The sequence below is a fragment of the Nicotiana sylvestris genome, chromosome 10 (genome assembly GCF_000393655.2).
Source record: "Nicotiana sylvestris chromosome 10, ASM39365v2, whole genome shotgun sequence".
Lineage (NCBI taxonomy): Eukaryota > Viridiplantae > Streptophyta > Magnoliopsida > Solanales > Solanaceae > Nicotiana > Nicotiana sylvestris.
In genome coordinates this window covers 173104170-173127974 of record NC_091066.1, presented here as the reverse complement: position 1 = coordinate 173127974, position 23805 = coordinate 173104170, and the positions used below count along the sequence as shown (strand labels likewise).

At 38.0% G+C, this 23805-nt stretch overlaps 2 protein-coding genes across 2 annotated transcripts; both read right to left on the bottom strand.

The window, feature by feature from the left end:
- Nucleotides 1-15882: 15882 nt before the first annotated feature.
- On the bottom strand, nt 15883-16458 carry LOC138880273 (uncharacterized). Its single transcript, XM_070159952.1, has one exon. The coding sequence runs from the start codon at nt 16456-16458 to the stop codon at nt 15883-15885; it is 576 nt and encodes a 191-aa protein (XP_070016053.1).
- Nucleotides 16459-16471: 13 nt separating this feature from the next.
- LOC104219740 (uncharacterized) lies at nt 16472-16948 on the bottom strand. Its single transcript, XM_009770462.2, has one exon. It carries the CDS (start codon nt 16946-16948, stop codon nt 16472-16474), a length of 477 nt encoding a protein of 158 aa, XP_009768764.2.
- Between the last annotated feature and the right edge of the window lie 6857 nt (nt 16949-23805).

The window sequence follows — 23805 nt, the reverse complement described above, 5'->3', positions numbered from 1 at the left end:
CCTTCGTGCACTTCTCTCATCACATATTCTGTTTGAGAGGGTCCGAGACACCTTGCTAGTGGTCCACCGAACATCTTTCGATAAAGATTTCCTTGATATAAACAATATCGAGCAGCTTTTTTGCGAAGCGCGTGAGCCTTTCCTTTGTCATTAGGCACGGTACCGTGCTGTAAAAAAGCAACAATTTCGTTTCTCCAATCCCATGTTAAATGATTAAAATTTACCTCGTTTTTGTCAGGTTCGAGAACGGAATGAAATAGATGTATGACTGAAGCATTTGTATTATTTGCTACGTCTGCTGCAGATACGAGATTTGCTAAAGCATCTGCCTCTACATTCTCATCTCTTGGGATCTGCACTACTTTCCAAGTTTGTAATTGTTTTATTAACTCCCGTACTTTTGCGAGGTACTCTTGCATTCGCATCTCTCTGGCTTTATAAGTCCCCAGCATTTGATTGACCACAAGTTGAGAATCACTCTTGATTATAATCTGTGTTATGCCGAGTTCTCGTGCCAATTCTAAACCTGCAATTACAGCCTCATACTCTGCTTCATTGTTAGTTATAGAATAACATTTTATAGTATATCTTATAGTCTCACCCACAGGTGGTACAAGGACTATTCCTAGACCTGCCCCTTTTACATTAGATGAACCGTCAGTGAATAAAACCCAAGTCCCCGGGTTTGCACCATTAAAAACTAGTAATTCTTTTTCTGCTTCTAAATGCATCCCCTGGCTAAAATCAGCCACGAAATTAGCTAGTACTTGAGACTTTATAGCGGTCCTGGGTTGATAAATAACTTCATATTCACTTAGTTCTATAGCCCATTTTGCTAATCTTCCTGAAAGTTCGTGTTTATGCAAAATATTTCGAAGCGGAAAAGCAGTAACTACAACAATGGGATGACATTGAAAATAAGGTCTTAACTTTCTAGATGCCATGATCAAAGCTAATGCTAATTTTTCTAGCTGTGGGTATCGTGTCTCAGCTTCCAATAAGGACTTACTTACATAATAAATAGGAGATTGTTTACCTTGGTCCTCGCGGACTAAAACAGCACTTACTGCGACTTCAGATACGGCCAGATAAATGAGAAGTTTTTCCCCCACCTTCGGTTTTGCCAACAACGGTGGTTTTGACAAATAAGCTTTCAAATTTCTAAGGGCTTGTTGACAATCTTCATTCCATTCAAAATGATCTTGCTTTTTAAGTGCAGAGAAAAACTTAAAACACCTTTCTGAGGATTTGGAAATAAATCTCCCCAAAGCTGCAATTCTTCCCGTTAATCTTTGTACTTCCTTTTTATTAGTAAGGATATCAGGGATTTCTTCTATTGCTTTGATCTGAGAAGGATTCACTTCAATACCACGGTTAGAAACAAGAAAACCCAAAAACTTACCTGATGCAACTCCAAATGCACATTTTTCTGGGTTGAGTTTCATATTAAATTTTCGCAAAATTTCAAATGTAACAGACAGATGTGAAATATGATCATGAGATCGCTGGGTTTTGACGAGCATATCGTCTATATATACCTCCATTGTTTTTCCTAAATGTTCTTGGAACATTTTGGTGACCAACCTTTGATAGGTTGCCCCAGCATTTTTGAGACCAAAGGGCATTACTTTATAACAGTAAGTCCCCTGTCTGTGATAAAAGAAGTTTTTTCTTCATCACCAGGATCCATTTTAATTTGGTTATATCCCGAGTATGCATCTAAAAAACTTAAAAGTTCATGACCTGCGGTTGCATCAATTAGTTGGTCTATATGTGGTAAGGGAAAAGAATCTTTTGGACAGGCTTTATTTAAATCGGTATAATCCACACAAACACGCCACTTACCATTTTTCTTGGGTAAGACCACCGTGTTAGCCAACCAATTAGGATACTTTACCTCACGGATCGATCCAATTTTTAGTAATTTTTGGACCTCATCCTGAATCACCTGGTTCTTGAAAGCACCTTGCTTTCTTTTCTTTTGCTTTATTGGCGTGAAAGAAGGGTCCTCATTGAGTTTGTGAGTCATCACATCCGGTGGTATCCTTGTCATATCAGCATGGGACCAAGCAAGCAGTCTAAGTTAGCTTTTAAAAATTCGATTATCATACCTCGCATGTTTAAGCTTAAATTGGCCCCGACATAAACCTTCCGTTCAGGCCATTGCTCAAATAACATCACTGCCTCAAGCTCTTCAATTGTCGTTTTGATGCTTTCATTTTCTTCAGGTTCCTGAATTGTGTCAGGCCTTGAGTCCAAATCTGTCTTTTCTTGTTCAGCTGAAGTTTGATCTTTTTTACCTTCAACTGTTTCCTGTAATTGCTATTTTTCTTTACTTACGGTGCTCGTACTTGTTACAGCGTTGACACTTCTAGCCATCAGCTGATCCCCACGAATTTGGCAAATTCCCCATGGTGATGGGAATTTAATAACCTGATGCAGAGTTGATGGGACAACATCCATATCGTGTATCCATGGTCTCCCCATGATCATATTGTAGGCCATTTCCATATCAACTACCTGAAATTTAGTTTCTTTAACAACAACCGTAGTAAAAGTTGTTAGAATTACCTCTCCTTTTGTTACTACACTTGAATTGTCGAAGCCTGACAAGGTGTGCACCTTGGGTATCATTTTGTCTTCAGCTTGCATTTCCCGTAGTACCCTTAGTAATATAATATTTACAGAACTCCCTGGATCAATCAAAACTCGTTTTACATTAGTATCATGTACAAGTAAAGATATTACCAGTGCGTCATTATGTGGAGTTGTCACTCCTTCGGTATCTGCGTCATCGAACGAGATCCTTTCATTTTCTAGGAACTGTCGCACCCGTTTCCCGTGTGTAATTGTTACCTTAGAAACCTTGTTGGAGGCTGTGTAGGTTATGCCATGAATATCTTCTCCCCCGCTTATGACATTCACTGTCCTCTTGGGTGAAGGAGGTTGCGGTGGCTCTTGCTTGTTCTTCATATAAGCTTGTTTTCCTTTCTCGCTAAATAACTCAGTGAGGTGTCCTTGCTTCAATAGATGATCTACTTCACTCTGCAAGAATCTACATTCAGAAGTTTTGTGCTCCTGATCATTGTGGAATTCACACCAATGATCTGGATTGCGTCTACTTGGATTTGATCGCATCTCTTTTGGCCACCGTACCTTATCTCCCATGCTTCTTAAAACAGCTACGAGCTCGGAGGTAGAGACATTAAAATTATATCCGCCAAATCGTGCCTTTAAACTTCTGTCATCATCTCATGATTCTTGTCTGTTCCGATCATTCCTGAACTTTGAAGAAGAGCCAGAGTCCCTGTTCCTCAATTTTTGATCATATTGCTGGCTATCTTGTTTCGTCCGTGGGTCTTTTCCTGCAGGTCCCATATATGGATCATACCTATTTTTACCTGATCTTTTTTCGGTTTCTGATCTTCGGGGACCACCCCTTTCTTTATGATGAAACTTAGGTACGGTATCTTCTTCAATTTGCAGCTTCGTACTATACCTGTTGTAAACATCATTCCACGTGGTTGCAGGAAATTCTCGAAGGCTTTCTTTGAGTCGTCTCGTGGCTTCAGAACTTTTGTCATTTAAATTACTTGCAAAGGCTATTGCAGCCCAATTGTCAGGCACACGAGGTAGAGTCATTCTTTCACGCTAGAATCTATCAACAAAATTTCTAAGCAACTCCGAATCCCCTTGTTTGATTTTGAAAATATCTTCCATTCTTTTCTCAACCTTTTGTGCTCCCGAATGTGCTTTAATAAAAGAATCTACAAGCTCAGCAAAAGAATTAATAGAATTTTCAGATAAAAAAGAATACCAGGTTAATGCACCCTTGGTGAGTGTTTCTCCAAATTTCTTGACCAGTACTGATTCAATTTCTTGTTTGGTCAAATCGCTGCCTTTCATGCCTGTTGTAAATGCAGTCACGTGGTCACGTGGGTTTGTAGTACCATCATATTTTGGGATGTCAGGCATTTTTAATTTTTTCGGAATCGGAAGGGGAGCAGCACTTGGCTTCCATGGTTGTTGTGAGTATTTGTCCACGTCTACTCCTTTTATTACAGGCGGAACTCCAGGGATTTGTTCAATATGCTCATTTTGTTCCTTAATCTATTTCTGCAAGGTTAGTACTAAATTTTGCAAATATGAATTATTTGAATTACCTGGTCCCCCTTCCTGTGGTCCACTGGGGGTTGCTCCGTTTCCAGAATTATCAAGGCCATAACGGGGATTCTCCAATGTATTATTATTAGGAGTTGGTGTGGGTGGTGCAGCAGGCAATCGACTAACAAGCGCCTGAAGAGCTTTGCCGACCTGTGCATCAATTAGCTTTTGTAAAGCTTCAGTTGCAACTCCTTCAAAGTGTTCAGAATGTTCTTGTTGATCAGCACGGGATTCAGTAACAGGAGTGCCTTCACGAGATTGACGTGGTGAATCTGGAGGGGAGGGAACCATGTCATCTTGATTTTGATGAAATTGATTTTCATGGTTTCCCAATGTGTTATTACTGTTATTGTCGGTGTTGTTGTTTGACATGGTGACGACAATCGACAAGATATAGCTTAAAAGAAAAGATTATCAGATTCCCGGTAACGGAACCAATTTGTTTAACCAAAAATTTGGGTCTTTGGTCAAAGCTAAAATAAATTCGGGTTACTGATAATCAAGAGACGAAAATAAAATACTTTTGAGAATGAAGGTAAAATAGTAAATAATTTTGTATTTCAATGAGTTCCCAATAGTATTCCGTGTCCTTACAAATGATGATACTTCTTCCTTTATAGGTAATTATAGGTAAAGAAATGAAGCCTCAACTTTAATGGTATAATTATGAGTAATAAATGATATTAAATAAGTCGTTATACAATCATTCCTATTAAATACCAATTTTCTAACGTATCAGGTATTTAATAATGAATTTGGACTCATTTCTGTCATCAGATCTTTGTCTTTAATGCCTTCTAATCCGTTGGATGTAAATGACTTGAATTGGTACGAGACTCGTATCTGCACTTCGTCTCGTGCCTATTTAAATTCCTCTTCCCGTGGTTGTCTCTATCCGTGCCTCTTAGTCAATTGTTGCACTTTGACCATTTAACCAAACCACGTGTCATGCCACGTCATCTTTAATATAAACTCAGTTTTTTCCCAATACACGGTGCACTAACCTTCCGGCTCTCGCTATGCGCGAGGTTCGGGGAAGGACCGGACCACAAGGGCCTATCATACGCAGCTTTACCTTGCATTTTTGCAAAAGGCTATTTTCATGGCTCGAACCCGTGACCTCCTAGTCATATGGTAGCAACTTTACCAGATATGCTAAGGCTCCCCTTCTCTGTCTAACTATGAGTGGTTGTATCAATTTCCATCATTAAGCTACTGTCCTTAGTCCCATGACTACCTTATAACTCTGAAGCAGAAGCTGATTTACTTGAGTCAATATTGTCTAGAGCGGTCCATAAGGTTTGCATCTGATTCTGTATCGTTGATGATTGTTAAATCCTCTTCCTATCCTTTTTCTGACACTTAAAGAGGAGTATTGCCCGCATTTCTTGAGCACCTTCCCAAAAATCAATAATATTGGAAGATAATGTTTGATTGAGATTTTTGATACTTTTCAAAATTTGTAGTGATGATGGGGAGGGAAAAGATTTTAACACCTTATTTATTTATTACATTGTATGCGTGTTTCTTAGATTTTGCCTGTATGTTTAAAAAAAAAGGTTCTGATAGTGTCTTTTGATTTCTCAGGCAATGCCTTCCAAGGAATTCTTTACCGAATATGGTGAAGCACATCAATATGAAATTCAAGAGGTTGTTGGCAAGGGGAGCTATGGTGTTGTTGCAGCAACAGTTGATTCTCATACAAGAGAGAGAGTAGCGATAAAGAAGATCGATAATGTTTTGGAGGATGTCTCTGTTGAAGTTTGGCAAAATGTCAAAGTCCCACATCAGTTGGGAGTTGAGTTTGGGGGGATTTTCCCCTATAAAAGAAGGCCTAATGTTTAGGATTTAAACACACCTCTCATTTGCCTTCTCATCTGTTTAAGACATTTGTATCTTCTCTCTTTAGTATTATTTCACTTGTATTTTTGAAGTGAAATAAAATATTGGTTGTGTCCGAGGAGTAGGCAAAATTAGTCGAACCTCGTAAATTCTGGTGTTCCCTTTATTGTTGCTTTATTGTCTTATTTATTATTTGGTGGCTGTCATAATTTTTGGTATAGTAGTTGTGACTTATTCACACTATATACATTTGGCTTCCGCAACAATTGGTATCAGAGCCAAGGTACTGTCTAAGTATGCTCTGTGGTTGCAGCATAGTCTGATCTTCCACATCAGAAAAGATTTATCTTGGTAACTGAGTCAAGGTTCTGTCTGAGTATGCTCTGTGGTTGCAGCTTAGTCTGATCTTCTACATCAGAAAGGAAATAATCTTGATTTGTGTCGTCAGCTATTAAATAATATTTGTGTCAAATATGGGAGACAATAAACAAGAAGAATCTACATCAAGTGTCAACAATACGTCATCATTGGCATCTTCGCTTATGACAAGAATTGTGTCAAATGCGAAATTTGCGGTAGAAATTTTTGACGGGTCCGGACATTTTGGGATGTGGCAAGGCGAGGTTCTAGATGTCCTTTTTCAACAAGGGCTAGATCTGGCCATTGAAGAAAAGAAACCAGATGTTATTGGAGAAGAAGATTGGAGAATTATCAACCGTGTTGCTTGCGGTACCATTCGATCCTACCTTGCTAGAGAGCAGAAATATCCATACACAAAGGAAACTTCTGCAAGTAAATTATGGAAAGCACTGGAGGATAAATTTTTGAAGAAAAACAGTCAAAATAAATTGTACATGAAGAAGAGACTGTTTCACTTCACCTATGTTCCTGGTACCACGATGAATGAACATATCACCAGTTTCAATAAGTTGGTCACAGATTTGCAAAATATGGATACAACTTATGATGATGGTGACTTGGCCTTGATGTTGTTGGCGTCACTTCCTGATGAGTACGAGCACCTTGAAACTACTCTACTCCATGGAAATGACGAAGTTTCTCTCAGAGAAGTTTGTTCGGCTTTGTACAGCTATGAACAAAGAAAGCGAGAAAAACAGAAGGGCGGAGAAGGAGAAGCACTATTTGTGAGGGGTCGTCCTCAAAATCAAACGAGGACAAAGAAGGGAAGATCCAAGTCAAGATCCAGACCCAGCAAAGATGAATGTGCCTTTTGTCGAGAAAAAGGGCACTGGAAGAAAGACTGTCCGAAGTTGAAGAATAAGGCCAAATATAATAATGGAAAGGCCATTATGGATTCAAATGTAGCTGATTGTGATGATTCAGACTTCTCATTAGTTACAACAGAGTCATCAACATCATCAGACATATGGTTGATGGACTCGGCTTGTAGCTATCATATGTGTCCCAACAGGGACTGGTTCGTGGAATTTCAAGAAGGAGAATATGGAGTCATCCACACAGCGGATAACAGCCCTCTTACCTCATATGGCATTGGTTCAATACGATTAAGGAACCATGATGGAATGATCAGAACATTAACAGATGTTCGATATGTACCGGATTTGAAGAAGAATCTCATCTCTGTGGGAGCCCTAGAATCAAAAGGGTTCAAAATCATTGCAGAAAATGGAGTGATGAGAGTATGCTCCGGTGCACTAGTGGTAATGAAGGCTAATCGGAAGAATAATAATATGTACCGCTATCGTGGCAGTACAGTTATTGGGACAACGACAGTGACATCCAGTGACGACAAAGAGGCAGAAGCAACCAAGCTATGGCACATGCGCTTGGGACATGCTGGAGGAAAATCCTTGAAAACTCTATCAGATCAAGGATTGTTAAAAGGAGTCAAGGCTTGCAACTTGGAGTTTTGTGAGCATTGTGTTAAAGGGAAACAGACAAGGGTTAAATTTGGTACAGCGATCCATAATACTAAAGGCATTTTGGATTATGTACACTCTGATGTTTGGGGTCCTTCCAAAACACCTTCATTGGGTGGGAAGCACTATTTTGTAACCTTTGTTGATGATTTTTCCCGAAGAGTATGGGTGTATACAATGAAGAGCAAAGATGAAGTGTTGGGAATTTTTCTCAAATGGAAGACGATGGTGGAGAATCAAACAGGCAAGAGGATCAAGTGTATTCGCACAGACAATGGAGGTGAATACAAAAATGATCATTTCAATAAGGTCTGTGAAAATGATGGCATCGTCCGACACTTCACTGTTAGACATACACCACAACAGAATGGAGTGGCAGAACGTATGAACCGGACCTTGCTGGAGAAGGTACGGTGTATGTTGTCCAATGCTGGCTTGGGCAAAGAATTTTGGGCTGAGGCAATTACATATGCATGTCACCTCATTAATCGTCTACCATCTGCTGCTATTGATGGCAAGACACCATTTGAAAAATGGTATGGAAAGCCTGCTGTAGATTATGACTCTTTGCACGTGTTTGGCTCAACTGCATATTATCATGTGACAGAGTCAAAATTGGATCCAAGGGCAAAGAAGGCTATTTTTATGGGAATTACTTCTGGAGTCAAAGGATATCGCTTATGGTGTCCTATGACAAAGAAAGTAATATTCAGCAGGGATGTTACCTTTGATGAATCTGCTATGGTAAATAAGGTAACAGAAGATACCAAACAAAATAAAGGTGCTTCTAAGCAGGTGGAGTTTGAGGGAAAATTTATTTTTCCTACACAAGAAGCAGAGGAGGAAACAAATGAAGATTACCCTCTGGAAGGAGAGCCAGTAGAGGAGATTCCAACTCAGGAACCTCAACAACAACTTGAATCAATAGCAACCAGCAGGCCAAAAAGAACAATAACGAAACCTGTTCGTCTCATAGAGACAGTTGCTTGTGCAACCTCAATTGTAGCTGATGATGTTCCTACCACTTATAAAGACGTTGTCCAAAGTTCAGAAGAAGATAAGTGGAGGATTGCCATGAATGATGAAATACAGTCCCTTCATCAGAATCATACATGGAGATTGGCCAATCTCCCGAAGGGAAAGAAAGCAATTGGGTGCAAATGAGTATTTGCAAAGAAGGAAGGATTTCCTAACCAAGTAGATGTTCGCTACAAAGCAAGATTGGTGGCCAAAGAATATGCTCAAAAGGAGGGAATTGATTACAATGAAGTATTTTCTCCAGTTGTAAAACATTCCTCCATTAGAATTATGTTGGTTTTGGTAGCACAATTGAATTTGGAACTAGTTCGGATGGATTTTTACATGAAAACTTGGAGGAGGAAATCTACATGACTCAACCAGAAGGATTCAAAGTTGCTGGAAAAGAAAATATGGTATGCAAACTTGAAAAATCGTTGTACGGATTGAAACAATCTTCTAAACAATGGTACAAGCGATTTGATGAGTTTATGTTGCGACAAGGGTACACGAGAAGCAAATACGATCATTGTGTGTATTTGCACAAGCTTAAAGATGGTTCCTCTGTATATCTTCTCCTATATGTTGATGATATGTTGATAGCTTCCAATAATTCAGAAGAAATTGATAAGTTGAAGATTCAACTGAAGAAGGAGTTCGAGATGAAGGATCTGGGTGAGGCAAAGAAAATTCTTGGCATGGAGATAATTAGAGATAGACGTTCAAAGAAACTCTGTTTATCTCAGAAAGAATATTTGAAGAGAGTACTACAACGTTTTGGCATAGATGACAAGACTAAGCCAGTTAGTACTCCACTTGCTCCCCATTTTAAGCTAAGTACTACTATGTCGCCAATGGATGAAGCTGAACGAGAGTATATGTCAAAGGTACCATACGCAAATGTTGTTGGTAGCTTGATGTATGCAATGGTTTGCACAAGGCCTGACATTTCACAAGCTGTTGGAGTTATTAGCAGATATATGCACAATCCAGGGAAGGAGCATTGGCAAGCTGTGAAGTGGATTCTACGGTATATTCATAATACTGTAGATGTCGGGTTAGTTTTTGAGCAGGAAGACAATCAGTCTGTAGTTGGATATTGTGACTCAGATTTTGCGGGTGATCTGGACAAACGAAGATCAACTACTGGTTATGTGTTTACTTTTGCAAAGGCACCAGTTAGTTGGAAGTCTACTTTGCAGTTGCTTTGTCTACAACAGAGGCAGAGTATATGGCTATTACAAAGGCTGTGAAAGAGGCAATTTGGCTTCAGGGATTGCTAAAGGAGCTTGGTGTTGAACAAAAAGGTATCACAATTTTTTGTGATAGTCAAAGTGCTAATTCAATTAGCGAAGAACCAAGTTTATCATGCAAGGACGAAACACATTGATGTTCGGTATCATTTTGTACGAAAAATCATAGAAGAAGGTGGAGTCACGATAAAGAAAATCCATACTACAGAGAATCCTGCTGATATGTTGACAAAAGTGGTGACTACGATCAAGTTTCAACATTGTTTGGATTTGATCAACATTATTGAACACCGAAGATTGAAGATGAAGACACAACCAAAATTTGTTATTGAGAGAGAATTGAAGGTGTGGAATTTTGCCAAGGTGGAGATTTGTTGAAGTTTGGCAAAATGCCAAAGTCCCACGTCGGTTGGGAGAAGAGTTGGAGGGGATTTTTCCCCCTATAAAAGAAGGCTTAATGTTTAGGATTTAAACACACCTCTCATTTGCCTTTTCATCTGTTTAAGGCATTTGTATCTTCTCTCTTTAGTATTATTTCACTTGTATTTTTGGAGTGGAATAAAATATTGGTTGTGTTCGAGGAGTAGGCAAAATTAGCCGAACCTCGTAAATTCTGGTGTTCCCTTCATTGTTGCTTTATTGTCTTATTTATTATTTGGTGGCTGTCATAATTTTTGGTATAATAATTGTGACTTATTCACACTATATACATTTGACTTCCGCAATACGGGCATCATTTGGAGATACCCCATCAGCTATTTTCTGGACGGTATGAAGCATTTCTCTACTTTAAAGTTTCTCGATCTATCTTAACCATAACAGCGCAGTCAAAATCTCTCAATGCTTAGTTTGTTTCTTATCCAGTACACTTCTCAAATGACTTTTTCATGTTAATAGTAGATATCTGTCTTCATGTGGACTTTTGTACTTAGCATGCGGAGTTTGACCGGGTCAATATTCTATTATGTGATTCAGCGGTGGCACTTTAATTTCTTCAAAACCCGATTACCCATTTACCCCCGAGCTTGGGTATATAATTGATTTTGGTATCTGACCTCAGTTTGAGGTCTAAATGCCCAAATTTTAATATTCCTAAGTTCTACCCAAAATTTCCAATTCCACCATGAAAATATTAGAATCTAGGATGAAATCTTGTAAAAAGAAGTTAAAGAGTGAAAGAAATAAGTTAAAAATCACTTACTTGTGTTTTGGGGAAGAAGGAGTGTCTTGAAAAATCGCCTCTTATGTTTTATGTTTGAACAATGGGAAATGGCTAAAAAAGTCTCGTTTAAATATACCCCTCTCAGACCCTCACCGTTGAGCGCATAAAAAGGACCGCGGCCACGGAGCTCCACCGCGGACCGCAAAATGTCGAGCGCGGCCGCAAAGACATAGCCTTGCTCATCGTGGACCGCATTAATCCCACCGCGCTCGCGAAGGCTCCACCGCGGAGCCTAGTTTCAGAGACCTGCAATTTTTTCTGAACCTGCAAGTGTTATGTTCTAAGTCTAAGCTCACTCTGAGGCCTATCCAAAACTCACCTAAGCCCTCGGGGCTCCAAACTAATCATGCATGCAAGTCTAAAAACATCATACGAACTTGCTCGTGCAATCAAATCATCAAAACAACATCAACAACTACGGATTCAACCTCAATTTCATAAAAATCACTCAAGAAAAATGAAATTACTATTTCCTCAAATAAAGGTCAGATTTGTACCAAACAACCTTTGATTTTTACCAAACTTCACAGATTCAACTTAATTATTATATAAAGCCTGTACCAGACTCCGGAACCAAAATACAGGCCCGATACCATCAATTTCAAGCATCTTTATATTTTCCAAAACTCTTAATATTTTCGTTAAACAACTTTTTTCAAAAATTTATTTCTCGGGCTTGGGACATCGGAATTTTATTCCGGGCACACGGCCAAGTCTCATATTTTACTACGGACCATACGAGACCGTCGGATTACGGGTCCAGGTCCATTTACAAAGAATGTTGACCAAAGTCAACTTTAATTAATTTTTAAAGGCCAATTTCCTAATTGTTTCTTATATTTCACACAAAGGCTTTTCGAAAACGCGTCCGGGTTGCGCACACAATACGAGGTGTGATAAAAAGAGGTTTTCAAGATCTCGGAACAAAAAATTTACTTTAAAGGGTCATCACAGTGAGAACTAGATTACAAGTATGCATGTTTGAAATATACTTCTGTTGAGATAAATGAAGACCACCAGGTGAGCGAACAACTTGAACACCAAGAAAATAATGAAGATCGCCTAAGTCTTTCATAGCAAACTGAAGTGAAAGAAGACTAATGAACTGATCAAGGAGAGATGAATGACTATCAGTTAGAATGATATCATCAACATAAAGCAGTAGAATAAGAATACCTGATGATGAACGACAAACAAACATAGAGGTATCACATTTGCTACAAATAAAACCTAAAAGAATTAGGACAACCATCCCAATGACTATCTTGACCACCACACATATTATAATTATTCCACTTAAAGGATTGAGATTGTGCGCACAACTCGCTCCCAGAAATATTCTTACAATTTTTTCACTAGTGGGGTCCTCCACAATATGGACAGGGATCCACAATACGGCGCCAAAAACTTATTGCGGCCAAACACACATGCAAGTATACGTGATCGTCAAGTAATAAAGTGACTAAAAGTCGGATATCGAACCCACGAGAACTTGTAATTAACTATTAACTAAACTAGACTATCCTAATTATCTAAACAAGAATTAATCTTAGAAGTATTTGATTCTAATATAATTAAAAATAAAAAGAAAACAAATAATGAACTGTGAACAAAGGAAGAACAGATTTTTATGTTATCAATGTAATGAAAACGATTCAGGGTTACGGGCTATATAACATTCCTATTGTATTCTGACTAATTAATTTACCTAGTTTATTGGTTGATAGGGTTAATATTGCTCATAAGAATCTATCGAGTTCTTACTCGCCTATTCAAGCTAACCTAACGCCTATATGTTTATGAAATTAGAACTAACAAGAACGCATTTATAATTCCTGTACATCAACCAAGCAAGACAATTAGGTATATGTCTATCCTAACCGCGAATCCGTTTTCTGATGCCCAGGTTCAAGAACTTGCTCTACTCAATCCTATATGCAATCTAGAATTCCCACTTTCGAGTTCAATTCTAGAATCGTAGCTAGTATTTAATTGGTGATCAAGCAATCAAATAATTAAGCGCAAGATTGATTAAATAAATCAATATGATAAACTAAGAAATCAAAATCAATAATCGAATAACAATAGTCATGAAAGAACCACAACCCTAGAACGTGAAGTTTAGCTCCACATAGACATAGTAGTCAAATAACAAATCATACAAAGAAACATAAAAATTACAAAGTTTGGTGGAAGAAAAGATGAAACCCGGCCTCCACGGCGGCTCTGTGCTCTCCCTTCGTCAAAAGTTCCTCTCAAAAGTTGTGTTTAAGAACTATTTATAGGTGTAAAATAAAAACTTAGGCGAAATAACTTCAAAACTAGGCCCCGGCGTCACAGCGAGAAACGCCTGAACTTTCTGGCGCTGGACCTCGCGTCGCTGCCTTTAACGCGAGGAAATTGGCTCGCGTCTCCTGCTTTGTTTCTGCTTCGTTTAAAAGGTTGATTTGCTTTGCTTCAGTTTTCCTTCTGTTTCCTTATCTCTCAGTTTCACGTTTTTTTGTTTCTTTTTTCAATTGTTCTTTTCATCTTCTTTTGATTTTTCTCTTCAATCATTGCTCCATAATATCATTATAATATATTGCCAATCAATAAATGATCATGAATAAAGCACCTAAAATGTAAGGTAAATAATGCACTAAAAATAAATAGTTATAGCCAAACATCAATATTCCATTGATTTTTACCGCTAGGATTGTTAGGAATATGACTTGTATAAATAGAAAAAGGTATAAGGGGAAAAGGCATGTAATATTCATTTGATGAGAATACTTTTTGAGAAGAAACGGTGGAATCAATACTAAGTAACTCACAATTAGTCACAGTTACGAATTGTCTCTATATATGCCATGTTAAGAAAAATATCCAAAAGTTCCATCCTAATTGCACCACGAACTGAAGAGTACCAATTTAATTGCGAAGTCGTGGTTGAAACCAAATAGTTGGATGTGGGAAAGGTCGTCTGATCCTTCCCTCTTGCATACAATAAATACCTGATTGACGATTATTAAGGTTTCTAGATTTTTTGTCTAGAGTATAGAGCGCATCCAGGGTAATTTTTTTTTTTTTTTTATCTTATATGTTTTTCATTTTCTACTTAGTCACAGATTGTTAAATCATTTAAAAAATTTAATTTCATTCATGTCCTCCACCGATGCCCCTCCTATCTTGTCCCTAATAACTTCATTCCTGATCCTGTCTTTCCTGGTATGACCACACATCCATCTCAACATCCGCATCTCAGCTACTTTCATCTTCTGGACATAGGACTTCTTGACGGGCCACTCAGCCCAATACAACATAGCCGTTCTAACCACCACTCTGTAGAACTTGCCCTTAAGTCTAGGTGTCACACTCTTATCACATAAAACCCCCGAGGCGAGCCTCCACCTTCCAGCCTCCACCTTCCACCCCGCTCCAATACGATAGGTAACATCCTCGTCGATCTCCCTTTTCCTTGAATAATAGACCTAAGATACTTGACACTATTTCTTTTGGGGACTATTTGAGTACCAATCTTCACTTCCACTCCTTCTTCGTGCATCCCATCACTGAACTTGCACTCCAAGTACTCAATTTTCGACCTACTCAACTTAAAACCCTTAGACTCCAGCGTCTCTCTCCAAGCTTCCAACCTACCGTTTACTCCATCATGCTTCTCATCAATCAAGACTATGTCGTTAGCGAATAGCATACACCATAGCACCTCCCTTTGTATGTGTCGCGTCAACACCTCTAACGCTAAGGCAAACAAAAACGGGCTAAGAACCGATCCCTGATGCAACCCCATCTCCACTAAAAAATGATCTGAGTCTCCTCCCGCAGTCCTCATTCGAGTCTTCGCTCCCTCGTACATATCCTTAATCACCCTAATATACGCCACTGGGACACCGCTAGCCTACATACATCTCTATAGGACCTCTCTCAGGAATTTATCATAAGCCTTCTCCAGGTCTATGAATACCATATGCAAATTCTTCTTCCTTTCCCTATACTGCTCCACTAGTCTCCTCACAAGGTGAATGGCTTCAGTAGTAGACTTTCATGGCATAAACCCGAACTGGTTCTCGGAAATAGTAACACTATGTCGCACCCTCCTCTCCACCCCTCTCTCCCAAATTTTTGTAGTATGACTCAGTAGCTTGATACCCCTATAATTGTTACAGTCCTGAATATCGCCTTTATTTTTGTACAACGGGCTCATCAAACTCCACCGCCACGCCTCGATCATCTTCTCCCCCCTGAAAATGACATCAAACAACCTAGTAAGCCATTCTAAGCCTGCCCACCTCACTTCATTCTAAAATTCTACTGGGATCTCGTTAGGCTCAGATGCCTTACCCCTGCTCATCTTCCGTATTGCACCCTCAACCTCCTCGCTCCTAATACACCTGCAAAACCTAAATCTCTCTGACTCCCTGTCTCTCCTAGCTTGTACGATGTTCCTGTCCCCTTCCTCATTTAGGAGTCTATGGAAGTACTCCTACCATCTACGCTTAATACCCGCCTCTTCCACCAGAAACCTACCGTCTTCATATTTGATGCACCATACTTGTTCCAGGTCCCGAGCATTCCTCTCCCTCATCTTGGCTAACTTGTACAACTTTCTGTCGCCTCTTTTGACCCCAAGATCCTCATACAATCGCTCAAAAGCTACAATCTTAGCCACTATGACTGCCAATTTTGCCTCTTTCCTTGCCAACTTATAACGCTCCCTACGCGTCCTCTGCTCCTCCTCATCAGTGCTCCCCACTAGCTTCAGATATGCGACTTTCTTAGCTTCCACTTTTTCTTGGACCTCCTCATTCCACAACCAGTCCCCTTTGTGGCCTCCCAAATAACTCGTTGATACGCCTAACACCTCTCTAGCAGCTTCCTTAATGTAGGTCGTTGTCGTGGTCCACATACTACTTGTGTTCACATTACTCCTCCAGGCCCCCATGGCCAACAGCTTTTCCCTCAACCCTTGCGCCTTTGCCTTAGACAAGGCTCCCCACTTAATCTTCGGTTGGTCGTACAGTGCTCTCTTCTTCCTTACTCTCTTGACCTCCAAGTCCATTACCAGGAGTCTGTTACGTCAACAGACACTCACTCGAGATAACCTTGCAATCAGTACACAGGCCCCTATCACCCCTCATAAGGAGAAGGTAATCAATTTGAGTCCTGGAAACCTTACTCCGGAAAGTGACCAAGTGTTCCTCCTTCTTCTGGAAACACGAATTAGCTAAGATCGGGTCAAATGCTTTAGCAAAATCCAACAAAGATGTACCGCCCTCATTCCTAACTCCGAAACCAAACCCGTCATGCACCTCATCATAACCTTTAGCTATCACCCCAATATGGCCATTAAAATCACCCCCAATGACGAACTTCTTGGAGGGCAGAATACTATGCACAACCTCATCCAAATCATCCCAAAAGAGCCTTTTGACCTCCTTGCCTAGGCACACCTGAGGCGCGTAAGCGCTAATCATGCTAAAAGTGATCCCACCAACCACCAGCTTAATAGTCATTAGCCTATCATTCACCCTCCTAACATCCACCACCATCTCCCTAAGGTCTCTATCAACTACAATACCTATCCCGTTCTTGCCCGTTGCTCCTCCTGAATACCATAGATCAAACCTCTTAACATTTTGTGCCCTCGTACCCTTCCATCTAGTCTCCTGAACACATGCTATATTAACCTCCTATGAAGAATCTTCCCTAACTCTATAGACTTACCCATCAGTGTCCCTATGTTCTACGACTCCACTCTCACCCTACCAGATCCCTTACCCCCCTTGCCACCCTTTACCCCCCGCCCCCTTGGCCCATTCGAGGACGTGAAATTACTCTACTATCATTCCAACTAGGCACCTCACCCACAAAGAAACTAAGGGCAACAAATTAAGATTAAAACTAACGCAAATGCAAACAAGTTGAAAAGTTTCAATGTAGACTAAAAAATTTTCTTAATCACACAAGAGGTACACTGACTCAGCTAATGGCCAAGAAAGGTAAACACGCAACAAAGACAAGAAACTAATGCAACATTCAAGGGTAAAAGGCAGGAAACAAAGCTATGAACACGCAAGATACAAATACGAAGCAGGAACAATAGAACTTGGAATGTCTATGGATGCCAAAATGGTTTTTACGAACATCAGCTACAGTCCGAAAATGCCTACCCGCCGCCCACCTCCAGCTGCTTGCGTCGGGGCCTTACCTTCCTCTCAAGGCTCGCCGGAAAATTTCCCTTGTGCAAAATCCTCTGCCGCCGCTGCTACACCAAAAAATTTGACAAGCAGCACACCAGGAAAGGACAGAAGACAACCAAGAAGGCCTAGCCACCCAAGAAGAACGTCGCTTCCTGCCGGAGATGCCCATTGACAAAGAAAAAATGAAAGACAAAAAAAACACCAAAAAAAAAAAAAAAAAACAAAAGCCGGAGAAAATAAGACGAAGGTAGAGGAGAAGAGGGATAGTGGATGAGGAAAAAATAGGAGGCAGAAACAGGGGGGAGATAAAGAGAAGGTAAAAAAAAAGAGTGGGGGGAGGCAGATCGCCGGATCTGGGATGGGAAAAGAGGAATGAAGGGGAGGAGAAGAATGGAAGGGGACTTACCTGACTCTAGTGGAGGTCGCCGGAATTATGTCGGCGTTAGCCGAGGTTAGAGAGAGAGATACGTTAGAGGGATATTAGGTTAGAGAAATAAAGATAGAGACGTTAGGTTTTGAGCCAAATATATATAATAATAATAATAAATAAATAAAAATTTGCACGAATTTCTTTTTTGAGCCATATGGTAGCACGTCGTTCTCACGGCCTCCGTCATTTGAGATTAATTAGGGGGTTGAGACTGTCAGATAACAAAATTAGCTATTCATAATAGTATGCAAAACTACAATACTAGAATTCATAACCAATAATGAAAATAGGAAGAGGGAAGTGAAAAACTCGTAGAAGAATTCTCCTCCTTGCTCCTAGCGTGTTCTTGCTTCCTTGGGTCGAATCCCCTCTCTAAAAACGTCCTCTTCCTCTCTAATAATGTCTCCCCTATTTTTTTCTCACCTTCAAAAAACTAACTTTAAGGAGTATTTATAAGGTAGGGGTCGAATTCTACATGTCCAAAACTAATGAGGAATTAAAATCTGCTCGTATGGCATCGTCGACAGGAGGCACTATCTGTGGCACCATTATTTCTACACAAAGCAATGTTTGGGGCGCCAATGACAGCGCCTTGCACTGTCTGTGGCGCCTATCTGCGCAAGGCACTGTTTGAGGCGCCATTGACAGTGCCCTGGACAATGTCTTGCACTCTCTATGGCTATGACTTTTTATTGCCTTGCGCTTCTTCTTTTATTGCTCCATTTTGTAGCTCTGAGGTACCATTTCGTGCAACTTTTCTCCAATTCATGTCCAAGCATTCCTACATGTGAAATAAGCTTTATTAAGCGCAATTGTCGCACAAATTAGCATCCAAACCAACAAGCAAGTAGGATAAATAACATCAAAATATATGGAATTATAGCACGACATCAAGCACAGAAAGAGCTTTCACATGGGCAACATATATCCATCAAATTTAAGCTAATACTTGAATTTTAGAGAGTGAAAACTTTAGAAAACTGAATAAAAGCAGCGAAATTACCACAGAAAGGACATAATTCAAGCAGTTTTTTCTTGGAGATGCAACAATTCCATGCATCCATCGTTTTTAGATGAAAAAAAACTAGAGAACTAGAAATTGAAATATAATTCAAAAGAAAAATTTTGTTGCAAACAAGAAAACTAGTATAAGAATGAGAGAAAAAAAAAACAATAGGCAACTAGAAGTGTCGAAGTCGAAATTGGTTGAAGAGCACCATTACGATTTTGCATGTTCTTTTGAGAGAGTTTCCTGGAGGAGTTTCGCCATTTTAATTTTTGAAATAAAAAATTGGGTTGTTTATGGAAAGGTTGTAGTGGTCATCTCCGCTTGAAGGCAGAAGCTCATTGCCGAATTTGTTACTTTCAACTGAAAGGCGGTTATGGGTTTGGATGAGAAAAGCTTTCTTAATTATTTATATTACTTTTTTATTCAGAGATTTGACGTAAATAATGTATGTAAATAAACTTTTAAGTAATTAATGTAGCTTTTAGTTTAATTTTATTTTATCTTATATGCTTTCATTTCTTAATCTTCTTTTCTTTTTCTACTTACGAATGAAATAGTTAAATCAATTAAAAGAAATTTGCTTTATTTTTTATTTTTTGGGGGATCAATTTTTGTTCTTTCTTAGAATTCCTTAGAAATAAGTACTTATTGTTTATAGTATATATATTCTTAAATAACATAAAGTCTTTAACTTCACATGGTCACACTATAATTTATATTAGAGAAGGGTAATAATGAGATGTTAGACATATATTTGCAATTTGTTACCTTTGATATTGTTGTAAAAAATGTATTTACTAATATGAAAATTTAAGTAGTTTCATTCAAAGTTTTAAAAATATTTTTATTGTTAAAGAGTAGACATCTTTCTTTCCTTTTTTACAAAAATTTTGTATTTTTTAATTTTTTTCTACAAACGCTAATATTGTCTAATTTGATATAAAATTAAAAAATCCATTATTAAAAATTTTGGGGATCTAAATCAAGGCTTTACTAGTCTCCTACTAGAGTCACTTGCTTACCCTGACATTCTCAATCAAATTTATAGAGTCTCAATTAAGATAAGACAACAATGTCAATAATATTAAAGGTAGTGAATGTGTCATTCAGTTACCAAATGTGAATGAAGCTAGTTGAACAATACGTTCATGGTATAGCAGTAGTATGTAAATAATTGTTGATCATCAATGAGGGTGGCTCAACAGGACTGTTGGCCTAAAACTAAAATATATTTAAAAGACCGGAAACTTCTTTTGTAAATTCCATATAATATTGAGACACAAAAAATCTTACATGACTTCGATCTAGTGGTGAGAGCTCAACTCGTGATGTATGGGTCAATGGTAAAGGGATGAGCCCATTATCCATCATGTTTTGAACCTTGCTATATTTGTCTCCCGAATTTCTTAGTTAAAAAAGATGAGATACAAAAGAACTTGCTTTCTGGTGTGTGGATCAATCAAATGTGACAAAAAAATAGTTAATCTAGAGAATTTAAGTTGAAATTGAAAATTAAAATCATGAGAAACATGAAAAAAGAATATACATAAAGGGAAAAAATAGAATTGATGAGAAGGTAAATATATTATTTAATTTAGTGAGAGAAAAAAATTATCCTATTAACTCATCACTCAATCCTACCTCTATCAAATTTTATAATTTTTAAAATTTTTGAAATCTTTTATTTGAGTATTATACAAATAAATATGGAGTATATATTATATAATAATATAGTAATGCTTCATATTTTTGGGGCGTTAAATATTTGGAGGCCTACGGCAAGGCTTCACTTGCCTTACCCTAGTAGAGCCGCTCGTGCAGGCCACAAGTTGAGCCAAGACTAGACCTGTCAAATGGGCTGGGTCAGGTCGACCTGAAAACCGGCCCATATAACCCAATAAATTGACCATTTAACCGGCACATGACCCACAAAACTCTAACCAGACCAACCCATTATTTAAGGGGTCTTGACCGGGCTATATTATTTTGACCCACTGAACCGGACCGGACCCGAACGGTAGCTGACCTACGGATCAACCGACCCAAACCAACTCACATATACATATTCAAACAAGTGGTAAAAAATTGAATCCAAACATTGAAGAAAGAATATAGCACCAGACACTATGAGGCGTCTTGTCGAAATAGTCAAATTCTATATGTTTTAGACTATTAGTTATAGAATTAATGTTAATAAAAGTATGAGTTTTCTTTCATTTTTATTCTACAAGGATACGTAGTAATTTCAAGTTTGTGTATATGTATAAAGTTTGAAATTTTTATCATTTATTAGTTTTTAACTTTTTTTTAAATTAAATTGAATTCGGCCCTTTAGGGCCCGGGGTTACGGGTCCGGGTCGGGTCAACATGTTTTGATTAAGGAATTTTTTTATTCCTATACACTATTTAAAACTTTATTACCCTTAATGTCCATGTTTAGCTAATTACTTGGCATAAACAAGTTTTATTTACAAAATATATACAATCCACCTCAAAAGGCTCCCAAATTCATTATTTGTGCCTTCAATCAAGGGATTTAATTATACCCTTTTTCTTTTCTTTTTTTCTCTTCTTCTCTTTCCTTATTTTTCTCTAATCATCGACAGTGCTCGTCAATTGTTTACCACAGCATGTTCCTTTGCAAATTCAGCTCTTGCAATTCTGTACAAATTCTGGGAAGAACCAAAATTCCAGATTCAATATGGGACGATTTAATATTTTTTCATTCATTCCCATCCAATCAAAAAAGGCTTTTTTCGAATTTTTTTGATTGTTTTCTGGATTTTGATGAATCGTAAGATAAAAAAAGCCTTTTTTATCAATTTTATCAATTATTTGATAATTATTAATACCAATTTTAGTATTTGGATTACTGTTGGTATCGATCTTAACCCAGGCCTCAATATCTTCTTTTTGTCTAAGAGAAAAATGGATAATTTTCCAATCAAAATATTTTCTATCGAGATTTCTTTCTATATATAGAATATTGCCTTTTCTTAGATAATTATTGATATGAAGATTGCCGAGCATATCAAAAAGGTTGTGTTTGGACGTGTTGGAATTAGAAGAAATTTCGAGGTTCTTATTTACTTGAAAGGGTAATCTAGAAATAAAAGAGTCATTTTTTTTTTCATAATTAATCGATTTATATGCTAAAAGATCATATCTATAACATTTTTGAAAATTATCTTTTTGGTTTGCTAATGAATAGAGCTCAGAATCATTTTCTTTTTTGTAATGAATTAATTGGTCTTTTTCATATGAATTCCATTTGTTTAAATTTCGATTTTGAGCCATACAACCTTGATTAACCCTATTTCGCCATTTTTGTGGCATTAATCTAGACCATCTAATCTGAGATAAATCGTATTGATAATGCCGTCTTAACCAGTTTTTCCATTGATTGATTCTATAACTCTGAAGTTTCTTATGTTTTAATTCAGAATGAAATATTCCTAGTGTTCGAAAATAGTCCTTTATTTTAGTCTTAAGGAAAAAAGACGTTCTGTTATATTGAAGAACAGATCTTAATTTAGACAAATTAATAACTTGGGGTTGTGATAATTTGTAAAACTTATCTACAATTTTCATATATTATTTCTACTCAGTTATATACAACTACAATATCATACAACTTAAATATAATTTTTAAACAATGTTATTCAACTTTCATACAATAGTTAAATAAATAAAAGAAAAATCTATAAACAACAGAATAGAGTTTTGTTATAATTTTTCTACAATTTTACTACAATTTCATAAATATAATGTATATCATGTCTTCTTCTTCTTCTTCGAGTTTCAATCTGAAATTCAGCCAAAACCAAGTCTAATCTTCACCAAAACCCCTCAAAATTGAGATATAAACTCCAAATCATATTCCCAATTGTTTGCAACAACACCCAATCCAAACAAATAATGATTTTTGAAAACTCAAATTTGAATTCAAAGCTTCAAAGCTTTTTAATAGTGGAATTGCTGCTCTCTTTTCCTTTGATTTACATGACTGAAATTAGGGATTGAGAGATAGAGAGACGTAGAGGGAATTCTCAATTCTTTGCAACAATATCCAATTCAAACAAATAATGTTTTTTGAAAATCTAAATTCGAATTCAAAGCTTCAAAGCTTTTTAATGGTTATCAATGGTGGAATTGCTGCTCACTTGTGCAAGATACGTGGGGAGGGGGGTGGGATGTGGAGAGAGAAACATGGTGGGAGTAAGATAAAGAGAGAGAAACGTGGGGGGGGGGTGATTGTAGGAATTGATTAAATATTTTTAAATCCTAAAAATGTACATAATTCGTAATTTTGTATATAGGAGGTAAAAATTCCTTTGATTAATGGGTTAAACTCGAATCGGCCCCTATAAGAAAGTGAACCGGACCGGCCTAGTTAAGGACCCACGGGTCAAGAGTCAACGGGTTCGAGTCTGGGTTGAGTCGATCCATTTAGCTGGTCTAACCAAGACTGACGTGCGAACCGCATGATGAGGTGACAAAGCTTTTCCGTTTACAAGAATATGCTTCACAATATCTAATGAAAGCTTCATCCTTCAATCCTCTGAAAGTGTTTCCTCTGTTTTTGAATATCAACAGAGATGGGCAGATGCACGTTTGATACGACACCGCTTCGTCAATTTTTTTTACTATATATATCTATTTATACTGTGTGAAAACGAACAAGTAGCAAAAAAATGATACAACCCAGCACAAATTGTCTCCTGACATGTTGGTTATATGCATTGTTTTGCTCTAAGAGGTCAAAGG

Excerpts from the sequence above, each read along its gene's own strand:
- LOC138880273 (XM_070159952.1), bottom strand. The coding sequence starts at position 16,458 with ATGGACTTGGAGGTCAAGAGAGTAAGGAAGAAGAGAGCACTGTACGAC.
- LOC104219740 (XM_009770462.2), bottom strand. The coding sequence starts at position 16,948 with ATGGTGGTGGATGTTAGGAGGGTGAATGATAGGCTAATGACTATTAAG.